This window comes from Coregonus lavaretus (genome assembly GCF_964263955.1).
Source record: "Coregonus lavaretus genome assembly, chromosome: 1".
NCBI classification, from domain to species: Eukaryota; Metazoa; Chordata; class Actinopteri; order Salmoniformes; family Salmonidae; genus Coregonus; species Coregonus lavaretus.
In genome coordinates this window covers 14,572,845-14,598,470 of record NC_139988.1, presented here as the reverse complement: position 1 = coordinate 14,598,470, position 25,626 = coordinate 14,572,845, and the positions used below count along the sequence as shown (strand labels likewise).

Genomic DNA, 25,626 nt, shown 5'->3' with positions numbered 1-25,626 from the left:
CATCTCAGGAGGGATTTGGTCCCAGTCCTCTTTGCAGATCTTCTCCAAGTCATTAAGGTTTCGAGCCTGACGTTTGGCAACTTGAACCTACCATTAAAATTATAGACTGCTCATTTCTTTGTCAGTGGGCAAATGTACAAAATCAGCAGGGTATCAAATACCTTTTTCCCTCACTGTATTACAGGAACCTGTTCCACCACCTATATAGTACAGGAACCTGTTCCACCACCTATATATTACAGGAACCTGTTCCAACATCTATATATTACAGGAACCTGTTCCAACATCTATATACAGTAATCCCTCGTTTATCGCGGGGGTTACGTTCCGAAAATGACCCGCGATAAGTGAAATCCGCGAAATAGAAAACTTTTTTTTTTTACAATTAGCAACTATTACATGTATACAAATACAGTGACTCACGTGTAGGCCGTTTCACTGCTCTTCAGACTGGGCCGCTGCATCCTGACTGCGCTCTGCAGTGTTCTCTTCTTCTGAAGCCCGCGGTGCAGGTGTGTTTGTTCGGGAGAAGAACATAGTGATAGGCAGCTGTTGTCGCTCTTTTTTCTTCTTTGCAAAAAGATCCTTGTACACCGACATGCCACCATCGATTACGTTGGAGAACTGTAATGAACGGCTCATCAAAGGGTCCCATTCCTCAGCTACTCGCTTAAGTTCAGTGGCCATTCGCACCATGGTTGCTAAGCGACCAAGCGTTAGTCCTTCCTCCTCATCTCTCGTGTCCTCTTCTCCCTCTTCTCTTTCATCGTCGCTTTGTGGCTTTGTCATTTACCTTCCCTTAGCATGTCCAGAAGTTTAACTTTATCTGAGATAGGTAGCATCTTCCGCCGTTTGGGCCCATCCGCAGGTGCTTTTGTCGGTCCAGGCCGTTTCGTCGACATTATGGGTTTAGGAGATGTTCGAAATTACAAGATAATTTGGCCAACTTAATGTAAATTTGCCAAGCTGTTTTATGTACGTACACATAACTGCACGAGACGACAAAATGATAGCACAATTCGTAGCATGTTTTGATACAAGAAGCGGGAGTGAGTTTTTAGCGAATCAGAATGCAGAGCACAATGCACCAAAAAAAAAAAAATGCATTATGAAAATCCGCGAAATAGCGAATCCGCGATAAGTGAACCGCGAAGTGGCGAGGGATCACTGTATTACAGGAACCTGTTCCAACATCTATATATTACAGGAACCTGTTCCACCACCTATATATTACAGGAACCTGTTCCAACATCTATATATTACAGGAACCTGTTCCAACATCTATATATTACAGGAACCTGTTCCACCACCTATATAGTACAGGAACCTGTTCCACCACCTATATATTACAGGAACCTGTTCCAACATCTATATATTACAGGAACCTGTTCCAACATCTATATATTACAGGAACCTGTTCCACCACCTATATAGTACAGGAACCTGTTCCACCATCTATATAGTACAGGAACCTGTTCCACCACCTATATAGTACAGGAACCTGTTCCACCATCTATATATTACAGGAATCTGTTCCACCATCTATATAGTACAGGAACCTGTTCCACCACCTATATAGTACAGGAACCTGTTCCACCATCTATATATTACAGGAATCTGTTCCACCACCTATATATTACAGGAACCTGTTCCACCACCTATATATTACAGGAACCTGTTCCACCATCTATATAGTACAGGAACCTGTTCCACCACCTATATAGTACAGGAACCTGTTCCACCATCTATATATTACAGGAATCTGTTCCACCACCTATATATTACAGGAACCTGTTCCACCACCTATATAGTACAGGAACCTGTTCCACCACCTATATATTACAGGAACCTGTTCCACCACCTATATAGTACAGGAACCTGTTCCACCACCTATATAGTACAGGAACCTGTTCCACCATCTATATATTACAGGAATCTGTTCCACCACCTATATATTACAGGAACCTGTTCCACCACCTATATAGTACAGGAACCTGTTCCACCACCTATATAATACAGGAACCTGTTCCACCACTTATATATTACAGGAACCTGTTCCACCACCTATATAGTACAGGAACCTGTTCCACCACATATATAGTACAGGAACCTGTTCCACCACCTATATATTACAGGAACCTGTTCCACCACCTATATATTACAGGAACCTGTTCCACCATCTATATATTACAGGAACCTGTTCCACCACCTATATATTACAGGAACCTGTTCCACCATCTATATATTACAGGAACCTGTTCCACCACCTATATAGTACAGGAACCTGTTCCACCATCTATATATTACAGGAACCTGTTCCACCACCTATATATTACAGGAACCTGTTCCACCATCTATATATTACAGGCACCTGTTCCACCACCTATATATTACAGGAACCTGTTCCACCATCTATATATTACAGGAACCTGTTCCACCACCTATATATTACAGGAACCTGTTCCACCACCTATATATTACAGGAACCTGTTCCACCACCTATATATTACAGGAACCTGTTCCACCATCTATATATTACAGGAACCTGTTCCACCACCTATATATTACAGGAACCTGTTCCACCATCTATATATTACAGGAACCTGTTCCACCACCTACAGTGAGGGAAAACAAGTTGGTGTGTTGGTGTAGTTGGTGTGATTATTCGCAAATGGAAGAAACACAAAAGAACTGTCAATCTCCCTCGGCCTGGGGCTCCATGCAAGATCTCACCTCGTGGAGTTGCAATGATCATGAGAACGGTGAGGAATCAGCCCAGAACTACACGGGAGGATCTTGTCAATGATCTCAAGGCAGCTGGGACCATAGTCACCAAGAAAACAATTGGTAACACACTATGCCGTGAAGGACTGAAATCCTGCAGCGCCCGCAAGGTCCCCCTGCTCAAGAAAGCACATATACAGGCCCGTCTGAAGTTTGCCAATGAACATCTGAATGATTCAGAGGAGAACTGGGTGATGTGGTCAGATGAGACCAAAATGGAGCTCTTTGACATCAACTCAACTCGCCGTGTTTGGAGGAGGAGGAATGCTGCCTATGACCCCAAGAACACCATCCCCACCGTCAAACATGGAGGTGGAAACATTATGCTTTGGGGGTGTTTTTCTGCTAAGGGGACAGGACAACTTCACCGCATCAAAGGGACGATGGACCATCGTGGATGGGTATTCCAGCATGACAATGACCCAAAACACACGGCCAAGGCAACAAAGGAGTGGCTCAAGAAGTAGCACATTAAGGTCCTGGAGTGGCCTAGCCAGTCTCCAGACCTTAATCCCAAAGAAAATATGTGGAGGGAGATGAAGGGTCGAGTTGCCAAATGTCAGCCTCGAAACCTTAATGACTTGGAGAAGATCTGCAAAGAGGAGTGGGACAAAATCCCTTCTGAGATGTGTGCAAACCTGGTGGCCAACTACAAGAAACGTCTGACCTCTGTGATTGCCAACAAGGGTTTTTGCCACCAAGTACTAAGTCATGTTTTGCAGAGGGGTCAAGTACTTATTTCCCTCATTAAAATGCAAATCAATTTATAACATTTTTGACATGCGTTTTTCTGGATTTTTGTTGTTGTTATTCTGTCTCTCACTGTTCAAATAAGCCTACCATTACAATTATAGACTGATCATTTCTTTGTCAGTGGGCAAACGTACAAAATCAGCAGGGGATCAAATTCCTTTTTCCCTCACTGTATATAATACAGGAACCTGTTCCACCACCTATATAGTACAGGAACCTGTTCCACCACCTATATAGTACAGGAACCTGTTCCACCACCTATATATTACAGGAACCTGTTCCACCACCTATATAGTACAGGAACCTGTTCCACCACCTATATAGTACAGGAACCTGTTCCACCACCTATATAGTACAGGAACCTGTTCCACCACCTATATAAGCAGGAACCTGTTCCACTATACAAATACAAACAAATTAATAAAATCAATAAATTATTGAAGCGTTCAGCTGACCTCTAGGTCCAGGTTGCAGTGGTAGCGGTCGTAAGCAGCTGGGTTCTCTGCAGAGAGGATCTCTAGGAGTTTCCCTGTGGTCAGCTCAGCATCAAACAGACCAAGGTCCTGTTGGTGGAACAGACAACAAAGATTCAACTTTACGTCATGTAATGTTAGGGTTTTGATGGTCAGGAAAAACTCAGGGCTCTAAATATGAGCATCCATCACCACACAACATCAATGTGTAGTCACATTTAGTTGAATGTCTCAGTACCTTCAACATCCATATGAAGTGCCTGACAGTCATGGTTTGGTCAGCTAGGGGGGTTGGGTTGACTCTGCAGAAGGCCTTGTAGATCTCCCAGCACCTCTCAATGTAGTTGACAGAAATCACAGCATGCAGGGGGTTGGGGAACAACAGCCCTGCATTCAGAGTTCACAACAAACAGAGAGTGAATGTGGGTTACACTTGATAAAGAGTAACCAATAGTGTATGCATACGTGTCTGTACCTTTTACATTCATTGCATTAGGGATGATGTTCTCCATCATCAGCTTGGAGAAACATGCAACCAGTATGTTATCAGAGGGCCTGGGAAGGAGAGGAGAGGCTCAGGAGTAAACTACAAGGTGTTGATATGAGGTTGTTACTACGGTAATTACAGTGTTACTACACAGGAGTAGGAGAGTAAGGGATAGCAACATTGTCCTTACTCTATGTCCTTATGGTAGGTGTTGTAGGCCAGGACCACAACACAGCTGAGGAACTTTCTGAGAAGCATGGTGCTGAAGGGAGAGTGGATCTCCTCTGAAGGGACATCCTCTGCTATGAAATGAGTTCACAAAATAAGAAAATGTTAAATTGTAGGTTCAAGTCCTCCTCAGGCTACCCCCTGTTTTCACGACAATATGTTATTCTCTGTAATGTTATGTTGTGACGAGACTGAAGCAAATGAACAAAGCAGGATGAATAAATTAGGTGGTTCTTTCTCCCTGGCCTTACCACAGATGTAGCGGTCGACCTGGGCCATGGTGATGCCTTGCTGGTGGACGCTGCAGTCCTTGAGGAGTCTCCAGAGCTGCAGGCGGGACAGCAGGAAGGTGTTGTCTGGGGACTGGTCATGGCCCAGACTGCTGTAGAAGCTATAGATGGCCCTCAGCTCCGCTATGTGTCTCAGCACCACAAACTCCACCTGGCACACAGAGAGAGGGACGGATGGAGGTACAGAAAACACCACCTGTTTGTCAACTCAGCGCAGAGTTGGGGTTGAGGCTATCATAATTTAGTTCAGGGATTGTTATAATACAAATACATAATTTGACAACTGAATTGACACAAATTTAAATGGATTATCATATGCTGTTGTGGTCAGTCCCACTGACCTGTTTGAGCTCCAGGTCTTTCTGGTTCTCTGGGAGGTTCTGCAGTAGAGCAGTGATGTCCAGAGCCATGTCAGGCCCAAGCAGGGCTGGACCACTGCCGGAGTCTCCTCCTGATGCTCTTCTGGGCGATTCACCTGAAACACAAACACAGGACTTACTTTTACTACAGTGCCTTGCAAAAGTATTGATGCCCCTTGGTGTTTTTCCTGTTTTGTTGCATTACAACCTGTAATTTAAATTGATTTTTATTTGGATTTCATGTAATGGACATACACAAAATAGTCCAAATTGGTGAAGTGAAATGAAAAAAATAACTTATTTCAAAAAATTATAAGAAATAAATAACGGAAAAGTGGTGCTTTGCATATGTATTCACCCCCTTTGATATGAAGCCCCTAAATAAGATCTGGTGCAACCAATTACCTTCAGAAGTCACATAATTAGTTAAATAAAGTCCACCTGTGTGCAATCTAAGTGTCACATGATCTCTGTATATACAGCTCTGGAAAAAATTAAGAGACCACTGCAAATTTTTCTTAAATCAGCACATGTATGACAGCCATTCCATTCCAGTGTCTGTTGAATTCCAACACAGGCACACCTCATTCTACTGAATTAGGTACTGATTAGGTGATCACCTGAACCAAACCTTATTTAACAAGGAAAAGTATAAAAACCACTGCTGTGGTCATCACTATCCTCTTGCAATAGGACCAGCTGGATGGCAAAAACAGTGCTAATAGTACCTCAAAAGTAATATTAATCAAAAAATAACTATTGACCATGCCAAAAGAGTTGAAAAGGAAAGTTTTGAGTGGGGAAAAGAAGGGTTCAATTCTGGCTTTACTGGCAGAGGGATACAGTGAGCGTCAGGTTGCTTCCATCCTTAAAATGTCAAAGACGGCGGTTCATAAGAACAAGGTCAAGAAGCAGAAATTGGGGACAACAAAGCTACAGACCGGCAGAGGGCGAAAACTACTCTCTACTGACCGGGATGACCGCCAACTCATTCGAATGTCACTCAACAACCGTAGGATGACATCAGGTGACCTACAAAAAGAATGGCAAATGGCAGCTGGGGTGAAGTGCACGGCGAGGACGATTCGAAACAGGCTCCTATGGGCAGGGCTGAAATCATGCAAAGCTAGAAAAAAGCCATCAATTGAAGCTAAGAAAAGCCAGGCTGAGGTTTGCAAAAGACCATAAGGATTGGACCATAGCGGACTGGAGTAAGGTCATCTTCTCTGATGAGTCCAATTTTCAGCTTTGCCCAACACCTGGTCGTCTAATGGTTAGACGGAGACTTGGAGAGGCCTACAAGCCACAGTGTCTCGCACCCACTGTGAAATTTGGATTGGTGATGATCTAGGGGTGCTTCAGCAAGGCTGGAATCGGGCAGATTTGTCTTTGTGAAGGACGCATGAATCAAGCCACGTACAAGGTTGTCCTGGAAGAAAACTTGCTTCCTTTTGCTCTGACATTGTTCCCCAACTCTGAGGATTGGTTTTTCCAGCAGGACAATGCGCCATGCCACACAGCCAGGTCAATCAAGGTGTGGATGGAGGACCACCAGATCAAGACCCTGTCATGGCCAGCCCAATCTCCAGACCTGAACCCCATTGAAAACTTCTGGAATGTGATCAAGAGGAAGATGGATGGTCACAAGCCATCAAACAAAGCCGAGCTGCTAGAATTTTTGCGCCAGGAGTGGCATAAAGTCACCCAACATCTATGTGAAAGACTGGTGGAGAGCATGCCAAGACGCATGAAAGCTGTGATTGAAAATCAGGGTTATTCCATCAAATATTGATTTCTGAACTCTACCTAAGTTAAAACATTAGTATTGTGTTGTTTAAAAATGAACATGAACTTATTTTGGTCTGACAACACTGCATATTTTTTGTTATTTTGACCAGTTGTCATTTTCTGCAAATAAATGCTCTAAATGACAATATTTTTATTTGGAATTTGGGAGAAATGTTTCCAATAGTTTATAGAATAAAACAAAAATGTTAATTTCACCCAAACACATACCTATAAATAGTAAAACCAGAGAAACTTATATTTTTGCAGTGGTCTCTTAATTTTTTCCAGAGCTGTATACACCTGTTCTGAAAGGTCCCAGAGTCTGCAACACCACTAAGCAAGGGGCACCACCAAGCAAGCGGCACCATGATGACCAAGGAGCTCTCTAAACAGGTCAGGGACAAAGTTGTGGAGAAGTACAGATCAGGGTTGGGTTATAAAAAAAATATCAGAAACTTTGAACATCCCACGGAGCACCATTAAATCCATTATAAAAAAATTGAATGAATATGGCACCACATCAAACCCGCCAAGAGAGGGCCGCCCACCAAAACTCACGGACCAGGCAAGGAGGGCATTAATCAGAGAGGCAACAAAGACACCAAAGATAACACTGAAGGAGCTGCAAAGCTCCACAGTGGAGATTGGATTATCTGTCCATATGACCACTTTAAGCCGTACACTCCACAGAGTTGGGCTTTACGGAAGAGTGGCCAGAAAAAAAGCCATTGCTTAAAGAAAAAAAAAAGCAAACACGTTTGGTGTTCGCCAAAAGCCATGTGGGAGACTCCCCAAACATATGGAAGAAGGTATCAAATCAAATCAAATCAAATTTTATTGGTCACATGCGCCGAATACAACAGGTGCAGACATTACAGTGAAATGCTTACTTACAGCCCTTAACCAATAGTGCATTTATTTTAAACAAAAAAAGTAAGAATAAAACAACAACAAAAAAAGTGTTGAGAAAAAAAAGAGCAGAAGTAAAATAAAGTGACAGTAGGGAGGCTATATATACACAGGGGGGTACCGTTGCAGAGTCAATGTGCGGGGGCACCGGCTAGTTGAGGTAGTTGAGGTAATATGTACATGTGGGTAGAGTTAAAGTGACTATGCATAAATACTTAACAGAGTAGCAGCAGCGTAAAAAGGATGGGGTGGGGGGGCAATGCAAATAGTCCGGGTAGCCATGATTAGCTGTTCAGGAGTCTTATGGCTTGGGGGTAGAAGCTGTTGAGAAGTCTTTTGGACCTAGACTTGGCACTCCGGTACCGCTTGCCGTGCGGTAGCAGAGAGAACAGTCTATGACTAGGGTGGCTGGAGTCTTTGACAATTTTGAGGGCCTTCCTCTGACACCGCCTGGTATAGAGGTCCTGGATGGCAGGAAGCTTTGCCCCAGTGATGTACTGGGCCGTACGCACTACCCTCTGTAGTGCCTTGCGGTCGGAGGCCAAGCAGTTGCCATACAAGGCGGTGATGCAACCAGTCAGGATGCTCTCGATGGTGCAGCTGTAGAATTTTTTGAGGATCTGAGGACCCATGCCAAATCTTTTTAGTCTCCTGAGGGGGAATAGGCTTTGTCGTGCCCTCTTCACGACTGTCTTGGTGTGTTTGGACCATGATAGTTCGTTGGTGATGTGGACACCAAGGAACTTGAAGCTCTCAACCTGTTCCACTACAGCCCCGTCGATGAGAATGGGGGCGTGCTCAGTCCTATTATTTTTCCTGTAGTCCACAATCATCTCCTTTGTCTTGGTCACGTTGAGGGAGAGGTTGTTGTCCTGGCACCACACGGCCAGATCTCTGACCTCCTCCCTATAGGCTGTCTCATCGTTGTCGGTGATCAGGCCTACCACTGTTGTGTCGTCGGCAAACTTAATGATGGTGTTGGAGTCGTGCCTGGCCATGCAGTCATGGGTGAACAGAGAGTACAGGAGGGGACTGAGCACGCACCCCTGAGGGGCCCCCGTGTTGAGGATCAGTGTGGCAGATGTGTTGTTACCTACCCTTACCACCTGGGGGCGGCCCGTCAGGAAGTCCAGGATCCAGTTGCAGAGGGAGGTGTTTAGTCCCAGGATCCTTAGCTTAGTGATGAGCTTAGAGGGCACTATGGTGTTGAATGCTGAGCTGTAGTCAATGAATAGCATTCTCACGTAGGTGTTCCTCTTGTCCAGGTGGGAAAGGGCAGTGTGGAGTGCGATAGAGATTGCATCATCTGTGGATCTGTTGGGGCGGTATGCAAATTGGAGTGGGTCTAGGGTTTCTGGGATAATGCTGTTGATGTGAGCCATGACCAGCCTTTCAAAGCACTTCATGGCTACAGACGTCAGTGCTACGGGTCGGTAGTCATTTAGGCAGGTTATCTTAGTGCCCTTGGGCATGGGGACTATGGTGGTCTGCTTGAAACATGTTGGTATTACAGACTCAGTCAGGGACATGTTGAAAATGTCAGTGAAGACACTTGCCAGTTGTTCAGCACATGCTCGGAGTACACGTCCTGGTAATCCGTCTGGCCCTGCGGCCTTGTGAATGTTGACCTGCTTAAAAGTCTTACTCACATCGGCTACGGAGAGCGTGATCACATAGTCATCCGGAACAGCTGGTGCTCTCATGCATGCTTCAGTGTTGCTTGCCTCGAAGCGAGCATAGAAGTGGTTTAGCTCGTCTGGTAGGCTTGTGTCACTGGGCAGCTCGCGGCTGTGCTTCCCTTTGTAGTCTGTAATAGTTTTCAAGCCCTGCCACATCCGACGAGCGTCAGAGCCAGTGTAGTATGATTCAATCTTAGACCTGTATTGACTCTTTGCCTGTTTGATGGTTCGTCGGAGGTCATAGCGGGATTTCTTATAAGCGTCCGGGTTAGAGTCCCGTTCCTTGAAAGCGGCAGCTCTACCCTTTAGCTCAGTGCGGATGTTTCCTGTAATCCATGGCTTCTGGTTGGGGTATGTACGTACGGTCACTGTGGGGACGACATCATCGATGCACTTATTGATGAAGCCAGTGACTGATGTGGTGTACTCCTCAATGCTGTCTGAAGAATCCCGGAACATGTTCCAGTCTGTGCTAGCAAAACAGTCCTGTAGCTTAGCATCTGCGTCATCTGACCACTTTTTTATTAACCGAGTCACTGGTGCTTCCTGCTTTTAGTTTTTGCTTATAAGCAGGAATCAGGAGGATAGAGTTATGGTCAGATTTGCCAAATGGAGGGCGAGGGAGAGCTTTGTATGCGTCTCTGTGTGTGGAGTAAAGGTGGTCTAGAGTTTTTTTCCCTCTGGTTGCACATTTAACATGCTGGTAGAAATTAGGTAGAACGGATTTAAGTTTCCCTGCATTAAAGTCCCCGGCCACTAGGAGCGCTGCATCTGGATGAGCGTTTTCCTGTTGATTAATGGCCTTGTACAACTCATTCAGTGCAATCTTAATGCCAGCATTGGTTTGTGGTGGTAAATAGACAGCTATGAAAAATATAGATGAAAACTCTCTTGGTAAATAGTGTGGTCTACAGCTTATCATAAGATACTCTACCTCAGGCGAGCAAAATCTCGAGACTTCCTTAGTATTTGATTTTGTGCACCAGCTGTTGTTTACAAATATACACAGACCGCCACCCCTTGTCTTACCGGAGTCGGCCGTTCTGTCCTGCCGATGTAGCGTATAGCCTGCTAGCTGAATGTTATCATTGTTGTCGTTCAGCCACGACTCCGTGAAACATAAGATATTACAGTTTTTAATGTCCCGTTGGTAGGATAACCGTAATCTTAAATCGTCCACTTTATTTTCAAAAGATTGAACGTTGGCTAATAGGATTGATGGAAGAGGCAGTTTACTCGCTCGACGTCGGATCCTTACAAGGCACCCCGATCTTCGTCCGCGATATCTCCGTCTCTTCCTCACGCGAATGACGGGGATTTGGGCCTTGTCGGGTGTCTGTATGATATCCTTCGCGGCCGCCTCGTTGAAGAAAAAATCTTCGTCCAATACGAGGTGAGTAATCGCTGTCCTGATATCCAGAAGCTCTTTTTGGTTATAAGAGACGATGGCAGAAACATTATGTACAAAATAAATTACAAATAACGCGGAAAAACACACATAATAGTACAATTGGTTAGAGGGCTGTAAAACGGCAGCCATCTTCTCCGGCGCTTCCCCAGGTACTCTGGTCAGATGAGACTAAAATTGAGCTTTTTGGCCATCAAGGAAAACGCTATGTCTGGCGCAAACCCAACACCTCTCATCACCCCGAGAACACCATCCCCACAGTGAAGCATGGTGGTGGCAGCATCATGCTGTGGGGATGTTTTTCATCGGCAGGGACTGGGAAACTGGTCAGAATTGAAGGAATGATGGATGGCACTAAATACAGGGAAATTCTTGAGGGAAACCTGTTTCAGTCTTCCAGAGATTTGAGACTGGGACGGAGGTTCACCTTCCAGCAGGACAATGACCCTAAGCATACTGCTAAAGAAACACTTGAGTGGTTTAAGGGGAAACATTTAAATGTCTTGGAATGGCCTAGTCAGAGCCCAGACCGCAATCCAATTGAGAATCTGTGGTATGACTTAAAGATTGCTGTACACCAGCGGAACCCATGCAACTTGAAGGAGCTGGAGCAGTTTTGCCTTGAAGAATGGGGAAAAATCCCAGTGGCTAGATGTGCCAAGCTTATAGAGACATACCCCAAGAGACTTGCAGCTGTAATTGCTGCAAAAGGTGGCTCTACAAAGTACTGACTTTAGGGGGGGTGAATAGTTATGCATGCTCAAGTTCTGTTTTTTTTGTCTTATTTCTTGTTTGTTTCACAAAAAAAAATATTTTGCATCTTCAAAGTGGTAGGCATGCTGTGTAAATCAAATTATACAAACCCCATTTTAATTCCAGGTTGTAAGGCAACAAAATAGGAAAAATTCCAAGGGGGGTGAATACTTTCGCAAGCCACATGAAAAATATGGGACCATTCCAGGGGGTTGATGTCAGATGACTCATTTGTTCAGACAGACATACAGTATCAGTCAAAAGTTTGGACACACCTACTCATTCAAGGGTTTTTCTAGATTTTTACTATTTTCTACATTAGAATAATAGTGGAGACATCAAAACTATGAAATAACACATATGGAATCATGTAGTAACCAAAAAAGTGTTAAACAAATCAAAATATATTTTATATTTGAGATTCTTCAAATAGCCACCCTTTCCCTTGACGACAGCTTTGCACATTCTTGGCATTCTTTCAACCAGCCTCACCTGGAATGCTTTTCCAACAGTCTTGAAGGAGTTCCCACATTTTCTGAGCACTTGTTGGCTGCTTTTCCTTCACTCTGCGGTCCGACTCGTCCCAAACCATCTCAATTGGGTTGAGGTCGGCAGATTGTGGAGGCCAGGTCCTCTGATGCAGCACTCCATCACTCTCCTTCTTGGTAAAATAGCCCTTACACAGCCTGGAGGTGTGTTGGGTCATTGTCCTGTTGAAAAACAAATGATGATCCCACTAAGCCCATACCAGATGGGATGGCGTATCACTGCAGAATGCTATGGTAGCCATGCTGGTTAAGTGTGCCAGCAAAGTACCCCCACACCATAACACCTCCTCCTCCATGCTTTACGGTGGGAAATACACATGCAGAGATCATCCGTTCATCCACACCATGTCTCACAAAGCCACAGCGGTTGGAACCAAAAATCTCCAATTTGGACTCCAGACCAAAGGACAAATATCCACCGGTCTAATGTCCATTGCTCGTGTTTCTTGGCCCAAGCAAGTTTCTTCTTCTTATTGGTGTCCTTTAGTAGTGGTTTCTTTGCAGCAATTCGACCATGAAGGCCTGATTCACACAGTCTCCTCTGAACAGTTGATGTTGACATGTGTCTGTTACTTGAACTCTGTGAAGCATTTATTTGGGCTGCAGTTTCTGAGGCTGGTAACTCTAATGAACTTATTCTCTGCAGCAGAGGTAACTCTGGGTCTTCCTTTCCTGTGGCGGTCCTCATGAGAGCCAGTTTCATCATAGCGCTTGATGGTTTTTGCGACTGCACTTGAAGAAACTTTCAAAGTTCTTGAAATTTGCCGTATTGACTGACCTTCATGTTTTAAAGTAATAATGGACTGTTGTTTCTCTTTGCTTATTTCAGCTGTTCTTGCCATAATATGGACTTAGTCTTTTACCAAATAGGGCTATCTTCTGTATACTCCCCTCACAACACAATTGATTGGCTCAAATTAACTTTTAATAAGGCACACCTGTTAATTGAAATGCATTCCAGGTGACTATCTCATGAAGCTGGTTGAGAGAATGCCAAGAGTGTGCAAAGCTGTCATCAAGGCAAAGGGTGGCTATTTGAAGAATCTCAAATATAAAATATATTTTGATTTGTTTAACACTTTTTTGGTTACTACATGATTCCATATGTGTTATGAATTGTTTTGATGTCTTCACTATTATTCTACAATGTAAGAAATAGTACAAATAAAGAAAAACCCTGGTGTGGAAAATTATCACTATACTTTATTAAAAATAAAAATTCTTCCTGAGTTTTTGTAGAATCAAGATAGACTTTATTTCACAAAGTAACGTAAACCGAGATAATCTGCAGAGCACCTCCCCTCTCTCTCTCCGCTCCCCGTCTATATAGTCACATTCACATACCTCCTAGCTCAAAGCCCCTCCCTCTTGGGTTCCCCTACCATTATCTTCAGTTTCCCTCTCTCTACCGCTCCGCCCACTTCCTTAGTCTATGATAGCGGCTAAATTTGACTGTCATTCAGTTTAGAAACTATTATTACAATCAATCAATCATGCCCTTGTCATGAAAAAACAATAATGTTCAGTTTTAAACTCTGTTCAACCCCGGCTCACCCTGGCTTGACCTGAAGATTGATTGTTGGACATGACAGGTCCATACTTAATCTTTCAAAACCCACTCCTCTCTTCCCTCCTGTCATGCTGTAATTACTCATGATTAGTCTAAACTCTGTTCAACTCTGGCGCTGCTCTTTCCACTTTGTTTGAGGAGAGAGGCAAAAGGCCACAGTCTGGTTTCAGTCTCTGATGAGGTAGGACAGCCATGGATTAGGTAAGGTACCCTAGGTTAGATCCCCACTTCACACACACAGTGAAATGAACCAATTAAGTTCTTGCCTAGCAACAGAGAATTCTAACTACATGTTCGTGATTAACGTTTTATCTCATAGTCCACTAAAAAATCCACATCAACCCGTGAATGAGTAGGTGTGTCCAAACTTTTGACTGGTAGTGTACATTTTCAGAGGGACTTGGTGTGCTTACCGTCCTCAGGACGAGGAGTGTGCGTTCTAATCCCACTCAGATCAGGGGTGTTTGAACCATCCAGGCAGAACGCTGGGAACTCTGCCATGTGGTCATCCACAAACTCCCCTTCAAATATGCGCCCATTTTTAAAAATGAACTTTCCCTAGAATGTTTAACAATATCTTATTATTTAAACTCCACATTGACATCTATTCAATTAGAATGATTACTCTATGGACATGTTTTCCACTTCACCTGTCCATGTTTTTTGTTTTCCTTCCACTCTCCTTTATAATGAGCCCCGCTGGCGTAGTAGAAGCTGCCCTGGCCATGCCTCAGCCCCTGGACAAAGTCCCCACTGTACTCATTCCTCAGGCGGTACTGAGAGCCTGTCACTCTCCTCAGGAACCATGTGTGGGTCCCCTGTCCATGCTGAGACAGAGGAGGATTCATCAGTCATCTATGTGAAGTTACTCCAAACATGTTTTCTTTCTCAAAGCCAAATAATGGGTTTATTAATCTATCATGTCATGGGAGATGAGGGTGATATGGTTTGACCTACCTGGACCCCATTCTCCCATCTCCCTCTGTACTGCTGACCCAGCTGCCGCCACCTCATACTGCCCTCTCCATGTCTCATGTTGTTCCTCCACTGGCCCTCATACAGATTCCCAGAGGGGTAACTTTGGCACAGCAGAGAGAACACATGCAAGGTGTATGACACTGATATAATTTAAGCATTAGAACACATTTGATGGGAGATCATTCACATGTGTAACACACTGTCTAAACACAAGTTCACCTACCATCGGACTCCCCATCCCTCTCTGTTATTGTTCACCCATTCTCCTTCATACCAGGATGTCACTTCCTGGTTATAGTATATTGTACCCTAATAAAACAAACAAATACTGTAAATTAAGCAACAACCCCGCATTAAATAAACCTGTGGAAGAGGTGCAGGTTTATCTGACTTAAATGGCTCAAGACTGCAACAGGATCATACCTTTCCATGCCTTTTGCTGTGATGCCACTGCCCTCTGTATATCACCGAGGCATTGGCACACCTGTATGTCCCCACACCATGGCGGATTCCACTGCACACCTCTCCCTCATAACAGCTACCGTCCACCCAGGTGTATGTCCCATGGCCCATGGGCACATTGAATGCAAACTCACCCTGTCAAATTATGAGAATCAAATGGTTCACAGGTCACATCTGCAGTATAAGATTAACTAAGAAATAATGCATCTTCTAAAGGTGGTGGACCAAAATACCTCATATTTCACGCCATCTGCCCATGTGTACAGACCACGTCCATGCATGACTCCTACTGAAAACATACCCTTGAAGAAAAACAAAGCTTAATGATTTGATGTCATGTTTGCTGGTTCATTTTAGGCATCATGTAATGCATGTTATACGATGTTATATAGACAACATGACAATGGCATAATGCAATACCTTGTAGACATGTCCTCCCTGAAAATATGCCACACCTTCACCATGGAACTGCTCTAGATACCTTTCTCCTTCGTACCTGAGTGAGCACAGATTGCTTTTCATTGATCATGTAACAGTAGCTAGCTAGCTAACGTTAGCAGGCTTAGCTATGTATGCTTAGGTTATTATGGAAAAGAAACCCAACAACAATTATTTCATCTTCATAGAAAGAGGCGAGTGATAAGCAATGGTTTACCTCTGGACAATAATATTAGAAAGAACAGGGACCTCATGAAATGAATCATCACTTCTCTCAAGTTGTTTGTCGGTGAGTGGTGGTTGTGACGAGAAGGAGGCAGTCATTCCATCTGTGTCATGTCCCGACTCTTCATCTACAACGTGTGGTTCTGATACAACACCAGCATGGGAGCCATTTGCCAAAAGTTTACTTAATGACTGTTCGGGAGTCGTTTTCTCAGGTTTTTTCTTTTTATCCCCTTTTGCCATTTCACCTGTTCATCCAGACGATGCAATTCCATAAACATACCATGCATAGCAACCAAGGCGCCTGTTGCTAAGGAGTTCCGTACGGAATCCTCAGTATGTCAAAAAGCCGTCTTAACAAACTCACAAAAATGTATTGTTCTAATTAAATTAGGTTAATGTACTGAAATGATAATGTGAGAGCATTTGTGTTTTGATTATTTTATTGAAAGCGTACCTAAAATAGTAGACAGAAAATAAATGTTTAGAAATATAAAACACATTTTTTTCAGTCAACATTTGACAATAAAAAATGATCTAACAGTGATTTATTTTACATAATGAGAGTTGGTATTTTGTTGTTGTTGCTGAAATGCAACCTTAGTGTTTATTAAGAGATATAGGAGCAGGCCAACACTGTTGAGAAGTATTCAGTGTATTTTACTGATCCGGTCCAGCTGGGTTGAGAAACCAATGTAAACTTCAGTCTTGTGAGATGAAGTTCAAGTTAGCAAGGTGTCTCATAGTTGGTCTGCCATGTGGACAGTTCCATGGCTGCTCTATCTCCCCCATATGAACCACCAGCTTCTTAATCTCACTGGTGCTCAAAGCTGTACCGATCATCACCTTACGCGGGAGACAGAGTACATAACATCATTGGACCAGAGCTAAAATGACAATTCTAAAGGAAACATATCATTTTTGTGTAGCTGGAAAACTAGTGCAAAAGCACCAAACTAACATGTACACTTTCAATCACTGCATAACACACATTATAACTGGTGCCTTTCTACTAGCACTTCTTATTTAGTGCTGAAATCCTACATCTCATATTTATCACAAGTCATGGACAACAAATCAATCACATCATAAATACATAACACTCACCGACTTCCTGCAGGCCCTGGAGGCAAACATCTGCCTGACATGAGACGGCCGACAAATGACCCCCGGGCTATCACTCAACATGAAGATGAGCTCCTCGATGTCCCCCGGACCAAACATCCAGCTCTTACTGGTGGGCAGGGACACAAGCTTCACCCGCTCCATCACCTGAGCTGGAACACGTAGCACAATGGAATTCAGAATCAGAAAAACAGCAATACCCATGCATGCTATTTTGAAATATACTTTTTGGACAGTGCTATCCTAATTTCTAATGGCAGGGTATATTTGACCCCACTAAATATAGCAGTGAGTGAGCGTGTTGTATTCTATTTGATTTACCATCCTCATCTATGAGAAAATCAAAGCCATTCTTTCTGAAGATCTCAAGGTTCTCCATAAGAACGTTCTCGCTGACTGCCATGAGGTGGAGATTCTGTGGACTGAAAACGTCATCCATAAAAAATTAAATCTTAACACAAAACTAGTGCGTTTTTAGTAACCATATAAAATAATTAGCAAATGTCAGTGAATCCTTACACGATGAGTCTCTGTCCTTGCATTGCGGTGTGTTGTTGAAGCATCTCGAAGTTGTACTTCTCGTCAGTGGTGTGCTGGTCGATCATGAAGAGGTCAAAGTTCAGCTTAGTGTCATGAGCCTCTCACTCCACCGGGTTACCACCTTAATTTTCTTCCACTCTGCTCACCACTCTCTCTACTGAGCCTAACTAGCTCCACCTGTCCCTGCTCTGCTCTGCTCTAATTACTCTGCCAGCTGCGCTGCATTACCCACTACCTCTCCCAGTATTTAAGGCCCTGTCTTTCAGCTCTCCGGTGTCAGATCGTCTGCAAAGCTCACACCCGGAACCTGTTTGCTCGCGCTTCTGGCTCACCCTGGTTTTGTGACCCCGGACCTGCCTGATTTTTGGATACTCTTCTGCCCCAGGAGATCCAGACCTGCTTCTGCCATAACGACTCCTGACTACTCTTCAATCCCGGTAACTCTGACCAGCCTTCTGCCTTGCTACTACGTATTTTGGATTTCCCTTGAACTGTACTGCTGCCTTGTTTCATTCCGCCCTGTTGTGTCTGTGTCTCCCCCCCCCCAGGACTTCTGGACCACCCACCACCGGCTTCATAGGACGCATCGCTGCCACTGGGGGGGGCACAGACCCAGCACATTGGACGGGATCCCTGTTACCCCTGGAGCCTTCATTCACTCCCTACTTCCCTTTTCCCTTAAGTTTTAATAAACTTTCTGGTGTGACGCAATTGTGGTCCTCTGGTCGTCTGTCTGAACCGTGACAGTACGATCTGACCATTATGGACTCAGCGCACACTTTCCCCGACATGGAAACCGATGAGCATGAGCAGCAGTTCCAGCAGCAGCAACAACAACTCGCCATGATCATTCAACTCCTCACCAACCTTACCCCAGCCAGTCTGCCCACCAGCCCTGCCCCCGAGTTACCTGCCCCGGTCATTGCAGCCGCTGCTCCGGAACCCAAGATTGGAAACCCCGAGCGGTTCAACGGCGACTCAACCCAGGTCCGGCCATTCCTGACTAGCTGCCGACTTCAGTTCTCCTTGCAGCCAAGGACCTTCGCCACGGAGGGGGCTAAAGTTGGGTATGCCATCACTCACCTGATGGGCCGAGCTCGACTCTGGGGAACAGCAGAGTTCGAACGTCAAACCCCCGCATGTGCAACCTTCGACCTGTTTGCTGAGGAGATGCTGAAGGTGTTTGACCTGGATTCACCAACCGCAGAGGCGTCTCGTGAACTGTTCAGTATTCGACAAGGCAGACGTACAGTCGCAGACCATTCCATCGACTTCCGAACCCTGGCTAGACGAAGTTCTTGGAACACACCATCGTTGGTGGACGCGTTCTTCCATAGTTTGGCTGACTATATCAAGGACGAGTTGGTCTCCCATGAACTGCCTTCCACTCTTGATGAAGCCATCGCACTGACTGTCAGGATCGACAGAAGGATACAGACCCGTCGTCGTGAGAGGGGGCGCCAAGGTCCACCTACTACCGGCATTCGGAGAGATCCGACTGGGCTCCTGTCATCTACTGCCACTCACCCAGGTCAGCTTGATCAGTCTGAGCCTATGGAGATTGGGCGAGCCTCTCTCACTCCTGCAGAGCGCCAGCGCCGCTTCACCTCAAACCTCTGCCTCTATTGTGGAGGTGATGGACATCGTGTGGTAACCTGCCCTTTAAAGGGCCGAAGCTCACCGGGCATAGGGGGAGTCCGGTTGAGTTCAATGACCATCCAGTCCTCCGACCGCAAACCCCTGCTGCAAGTTCACCTCCGCCTCTCTGACTCAACTCACACCCTGGCTGCTCTGGTGGATTCTGGCGCCGAAGCCAACATAATGGACATCAAGCTGGCACGCCAACTGGGACTGGAGAACCTCCGTTTGACACCTCCTATTCCTGCCCGGGCACTGGACGGACACTTACTCGGATCGGTCACTCATGTCACGGCCCCGGTCTCGATGGGTCTGTCCGGAAACCATCAAGAAACTATCCAGTTTCACCTGCTCCCCTCTCCAGGCCAACCCCTCATCCTGGGTTACCCATGGCTCCGCCGGCACAACCCTCAGCTCGACTGGGTGACCGGGGTGATCAGGGAGTGGGGAGAGGACTGCCACCGAACCTGCCTGCTTGCTGCCGCACTACCCCCTCGGCCAGTACCTACTAACTCCGCTCCTGACCTCTCCAATGTCCCAGAATGCTACCATGGTCTCAGAGAGGTGTTTAACAAAGCAAGAGCCACATCTCTGCCCCCTCACCGACCGTACGACTGTGCCATCGACCTCCTCCCTGGAACAGCCCCTCCAAGGGGTCGTCTTTATTCATTGTCTGCTCCTGAAAGAAAGTCCATGGAGGACTACATCAATGGCTCTCTGTCCGCAGGATTAATCCGTTCATCTTCATCTCCTGCTGGTGCTGGCTTCTTCTTTGTGGGGAAGAAGGACGGATCTCTTCGCCCCTGCATCGACTACAGGGGACTCAACGACATCACAGTGAAAAACCGTTACCCTCTGCCTCTGCTCACCTCTGCTTTTGAGTTGCTCCAGGGAGCCACTGTTTTTACCAAGTTGGATCTCAGAAACGCTTACCACCTAGTGCGGATCCGGGAGGGAGATGAATGGAAAACCGCATTCAATACACCAACAGGCCACTACGAGTATCTGGTTATGCCTTTTGGCCTCACCAATGCTCCTGCTGTGTTCCAGGCTCTAGTGAATGATGTACTGCGGGACATGTTAAACAAGTTTGTCTTCGTTTACCTGGATGACATCCTAATCTACTCCAGAAACCTGTCTGAACACACCCGCCATGTCCAGCAAGTCCTTCATCGTCTTCTGGAGAATTCCCTCTACGCCAAGGCAGAGAAATGTGAGTTTCACGTCAAGACAGTGGCCTTCCTGGGGTACATAGTGGCAGAGGGAAGTATCCAAATGGATCCTGCCAAAGTATCAGCAGTCACTTCATGGCCAGTTCCGGAGAACAGAAAGAAGCTGCAACAGTTTCTGGGGTTTGCTAACTTCTACAGAAAGTTTATCCGGAACTACAGTACCGTTGCTGCCCCTCTCACTGCTCTAACCAGCACCAAGCAACCCTTCACCTGGACCCCAGCAGCCGACAAAGCCTTCAGTACCCTCAAGGTGAGGTTCACCTCCGCTCCCATCCTCCAGATGCCTGATGTGGACCGGCAATTCATTGTGGAGGTGGACGCCTCGGATGTGGGAGTTGGTGCTGTGATTTCTCAGTGGGCTGCGGAGGATAGGAAGCTCCATCCCTGTGCCTTTTTCTCACGTCGGTTGTCCCCCTCTGAGTGCAATTACGACATAGGGAACCGTGAGCTGCTGGCTGTGAAGCTTGCCTTGGAGGAGTGGCGTCACTGGCTGGAGGGGTCCACCATTCCATTTCTCGTTTGGACCGATCATAAGAACTTGGAGTACATCCGCACGGCCAAACGGTTGAACTCCAGGCAGTCCCGCTGGGCCCTGTTCTTCACCAGGTTTAATTTCACTCTGTCATACCGGCCTGGATCACGCAACACCAAGCCAGACGCCCTCTCCCGTCAATTCCAGAAGGATGACACCCCCTCCAAGGACCCTGTGTCGATTCTGCCAAGTCCCTGCATCGTTGCAGCTCTGACCTGGGCTGTTGAGGAACAGGTGCTGGAGGCTCTCCGTAACCAGCCAGGTCCCAGCACTTGCCCAGCTGACCGCCTTTTTGTCCCCGAAGACCTGAGGTCCCAGGTCGTTCAGTGGGGACATGACTCCCGCCTAGCTTGTCACCCTGGCTCCACCCGCACTTACAACCTGCTCGCCCAGAGGTTCTGGTGGCCCTCTCTGAGAAGGGATGTACGGGAATTCGTCCAAGCCTGCCCCATCTGCAACCAACACAAGTCGTCCTGCCAGCCCCCAGCCGGATTGCTGCAGCCCCTGCCTGTGCCCAGACGTCCCTGGTCTCACATCGCCCTTGACTTTGTCACGGGGCTGCCCCCTTCAAGTGGCATGACCGTCATTCTCACCATTGTTGACCGTTTCAGCAAGATGGCACACTTCATTCCCCTCCCCAAGCTCCCAACCGCCAAGGAGACCGCCCAGGTGGTCCTGGAACACGTCTTCCGGATCCACGGACTGCCTAAGGATGTAGTTTCTGACCGTGGTCCACAATTCTCCTCCGCTTTTTGGAAGGAGTTCTGTCACCTGCTGGGAGCCACAGTCAGTCTGACTTCCGGATTCCATCCCCAATCCAATGGGCAGTCAGAGCGGGCTAATCAGGAGCTCGAGAAGGCACTGCGATGCATGACTTCACGCAACCCCCACTCCTGGTCGCAGCAATTGACATGGGTGGAGTACGCACACAATTCTCTGACCTGCTCTGCCATCGGTATGTCCCCTTTCCAATGTGTTTATGGATACCAGCCTCCTCTATTTGCCAGCCAGGAAGAGGAGGTTACTTGCCCATCTGCACTTGCTTTTGCCCGTCGATGTCGCCGCACCTGGTCACAAGCCCGAGCCACACTCCTCAGATCCGTTGCCAGCTACACTACCGGGGCCAACCGTCGGAGAATTCCTGCTCCCACCTACCATGTTGGTCAAAGGGTGTGGTTGTCATCGAAGAACCTGCCACTCAGGGTGGAGTCGCAGAAGCTGGCACCTCGGTTCATTGGCCCATTCCCTATCATAAGAGTGATTAGCCCAACTGCTGTCCGGCTCCAACTGCCTAATTCCCTGAGGGTGCACCCCACTTTCCATGTGTCTAAGATTAAGCCCATCCATGAGAGTCCGCTGGTCCCTGCTGCGCCTTGTCCTCCTCCTCCACGGCTCGTCGATGGTGGTCTGGTTTACACCGTCCGCCGCCTGCTTCGGTCCAGACGGAGGGGTAGGGGTCTCCAGTACCTCATTGACTGGGAGGGCTATGGACCTGAGGAAAGGACCTGGGTGCCAGCTAGTCGGATTGTGGATAGGACTCTCATCACCGCTTTCCACCAACGGCATCCTGATCAACCTGCAATCCGTAGGGGCCGCCCCAGAGGGGTCCCTAACCGTCCTGCCCGCTCGGCTTCCTGTCCTGTGCCTGATCCTGTCTCGGGACCTGTCCCATCTCCCGACCACGGCCCTCCGGCTTCCTCCGAGGATGAGGACGTTCACTCGGACCGTTCGGAGGAGTTCTAGCCCTCCTCCGGCTCCCCTCCTCCCGCCCGGCGTGGTGTTGCTCTTGGGACTTCTGGGGCCGTCCCTTGGGGGGGGGGTTCTGTCATGAGCCTCTCACTCCACCGGGTTACCACCTTAATTTTCTTCCACTCTGCTCACCACTCTCTCTACTCAGCCTAACTAGCTCCACCTGTCCCTGCTCTGCTCTGCTCTAATTACTCTGCCAGCTGCGCTGCATTACCCACTACCTCTCCCAGTATTTAAGGCCCTGTCTTTCAGCTCTCCGGTGTCAGATCGTCTGCAAAGCTCACACCCGGAACCTGTTTGCTCGCGCTTCTGGCTCACCCTGGTTTTGTGACCCCGGACCTGCCTGATTTTTGGATACTCTTCTGCCCCAGGAGATCCAGACCTGCTTCTGCCATAACGACTCCTGACTACTCTTCAATCCCGGTAACTCTGACCAGCCTTCTGCCTTGCTACTACGTATTTTGGATTTCCCTTGAACTGTACTGCTGCCTTGTTTCATTCCGCCCTGTTGTGTCTGTGTCTCCCCCCCCCAGGACTTCTGGACCACCCACCACCGGCTTCATAGGACGCATCGCTGCCACTGGGGGGGGCACAGACCCAGCACATTGGACGGGATCCCTGTTACCCCTGGAGCCTTCATTCACTCCCTACTTCCCTTTTCCCTTAAGTTTTAATAAACTTTCTGGTGTGACGCAATTGTGGTCCTCTGGTCGTCTGTCTGAACCGTGACACTTAGTTATGATGAAGTCCAGGTTAAACTGTCTCCATGTCCTTAAAACTGTCTTTGCTGTGGGGATTACAGAGGGAACATTTCAACAGACTGCGGTATAATAACTTGATAATAATCACATTGCTATTTCAACCCTGAAAAAGGCAATGTTTACCTAAATGTTGGTTCAGAAATTGAATAAAAAATACATTAAATTGTGCCACTTTCTTTTATGAAGATAGTTTTTCCTGGTCAGATATAGTGTTCAGGAAAAAATCTTGTCCTTACAATTAACCAACAAAAACAGCAGTTAAATTCCCACCTTATCTCTTTCTTCAGCTCCTCCTTAGCACTCTGGTTCTCTCCAGGGCTAATCTTGGCTCTGAAGAGTCTGTAGCACAGCCCGTCTTCAGCCTTCTCTCTACGCTGTCCCTGCAGCCTCCTCACCCTCCCACTCAGCTCTTGTACAGAGAACTGCAGTGGCACTGCTCTCTTCTGTACACAGACTGGGGTGTCCACCTTAGACCCAGAGGATCCCTCAGACCCAGCTGAATGTGTGGTCTTGTTCTCTGAGAAACCACCATACTCTAGGTAAACCTTCTTGACCTTGGGACTGAGGCTCATCTCCTTAGACGTCTCTGATATATGTGGTTCAATCTGCCGGTCGAAGTGCCAAACTGTGAGATCCTTGTCCAAAGGTTCATTGAGCGCCTCACTTTTTATACTGGGTTCGCTGTCAACTGTGATGTCTGGCAAGTTGAACTCTGACCCTGTAGTAGCACAGAGGCTATCTGGGGTTGCTGCGCTCCCACGGGACACTCTTTCTGCCAGAGTCTATGTCGCTGTCTAGCACAGACTTCTCCATAGGGGAACATTTCACTGCACCTTGACTGGATTTCCAAACTGATTGTAAATTTGGCCTGTGTGTGTTCTGACTCTTCTCAGAGCCTCCAAAGAAAGACTGCAGCTTATTCTGGGTTGGACCAGTGTTAGCAACTTTTGTAGTGTTCGACTTAGCCCCAGTGCCTGGCTGTTGTGCATGGACATAGCAGTTTTTAAGCCAGCCAGATTGAGAGATGATCTGGGACTTGGAATCACAGGTTCAAAATAATATCCAGCTTTGGGAGCCGTCATCTCAGAAGATGGAACCACCTGACAATCTTCCATTTCAGACGGAGGCTCCGCTGGCCTGTAGGAACATAGAGAAAAGGTCAAACTCAACATTAATTAAAACCGATGAAACACAGCAGGATGACAGCAAACCTTCGGATTGAAGCAGGTGTCCCTTGAAACACATGTATATTCACCTGTATAAATGAAGGATAAATAAATAAATGAATAACTGTTGGCATGAGAACAAGCAGCCAAAAAGTGTGTTTACTTACTGGTCATGGGGAAGGATGTATGGTTGAGGCTGATCTTGTTGACTCCAGTCTCGTACATGGCGATGAGAGAGCTCTTCATGATGGCTAGCAGAAGCTTCTCTTCCTGGAGAAAGATTTGACTCCTGTCTGTAGTGACGTTCACATACACACACTCTGAGGCAACAGTGATGTTCAATGCATCAAATGGATGTCTATTAAACGTGTGATACACTTCATTCACAAGCTTGGAAACCTTAGAAGGATCACACGGAGGGTTGTTGATGTAAAATAACTGTCGTGGCGCTGGTGCAGAGGATCGGGGTGCGTTTGCCCTGTTCTGTCTGGTTGGTGCAGGTGATACGAACCCCTGTAGAGATGATGCAGTAGGACTGGAGCACGTGAATCATCTTGGTGTATTCCTGCACACATACAAAGAGAGAGCCGCATACTTTATGCATTCCTTACACCAGTTCTGAAGAAAATCCAACTAGTAGAATCCAACCAGTAAAAGTAGTGTATTGACATTATTTTTAAAGGATGCATCCGTCAACTCGATTTTTTGAAGAACACACCCAAATTGATGCACTGTCTGTATAATGTTTGTC

At 46.5% G+C, this 25,626-nt stretch overlaps 1 protein-coding gene and 1 pseudogene across 2 annotated transcripts in view; both read right to left on the bottom strand.

The window, feature by feature from the left end:
- LOC311144846 (radial spoke head 10 homolog B-like) overlaps positions 1 to 16,375 on the bottom strand; it is a gene marked incomplete at both ends in the record, with an annotated part of 28,641 nt that extends 12,266 nt beyond the window's left edge. Inside the window, 14 exons of the mRNA XM_084181003.1 lie at positions 3,993 to 4,100; positions 4,249 to 4,397; positions 4,486 to 4,565; positions 4,688 to 4,799; positions 4,977 to 5,166; positions 5,357 to 5,490; positions 14,443 to 14,587; positions 14,680 to 14,856; positions 14,987 to 15,107; positions 15,231 to 15,316; positions 15,431 to 15,604; positions 15,703 to 15,771; positions 15,890 to 15,965; positions 16,125 to 16,375. Coding sequence (XP_084037129.1) covers positions 3,993 to 4,100; positions 4,249 to 4,397; positions 4,486 to 4,565; positions 4,688 to 4,799; positions 4,977 to 5,166; positions 5,357 to 5,490; positions 14,443 to 14,587; positions 14,680 to 14,856; positions 14,987 to 15,107; positions 15,231 to 15,316; positions 15,431 to 15,604; positions 15,703 to 15,771; positions 15,890 to 15,965; positions 16,125 to 16,375 — 1,872 coding nt within the window. The remainder of the gene's footprint in view (positions 1 to 3,992; positions 4,101 to 4,248; positions 4,398 to 4,485; positions 4,566 to 4,687; positions 4,800 to 4,976; positions 5,167 to 5,356; positions 5,491 to 14,442; positions 14,588 to 14,679; positions 14,857 to 14,986; positions 15,108 to 15,230; positions 15,317 to 15,430; positions 15,605 to 15,702; positions 15,772 to 15,889; positions 15,966 to 16,124) is intronic.
- A 459-nt stretch (positions 16,376 to 16,834) lies between these two features.
- LOC311122261 (mismatch repair endonuclease PMS2-like) lies at positions 16,835 to 25,499 on the bottom strand (annotated as a pseudogene). Its single transcript, XR_014615185.1, has 8 exons — positions 25,043 to 25,499; positions 24,815 to 24,846; positions 23,980 to 24,491; positions 23,681 to 23,735; positions 17,777 to 17,881; positions 17,579 to 17,679; positions 17,240 to 17,409; positions 16,835 to 16,978 (listed from the first exon to the last, which is right to left on the bottom strand). The product of XR_014615185.1 is annotated as a mismatch repair endonuclease PMS2-like (transcript).
- Positions 25,500 to 25,626: the final 127 nt, after the last annotated feature.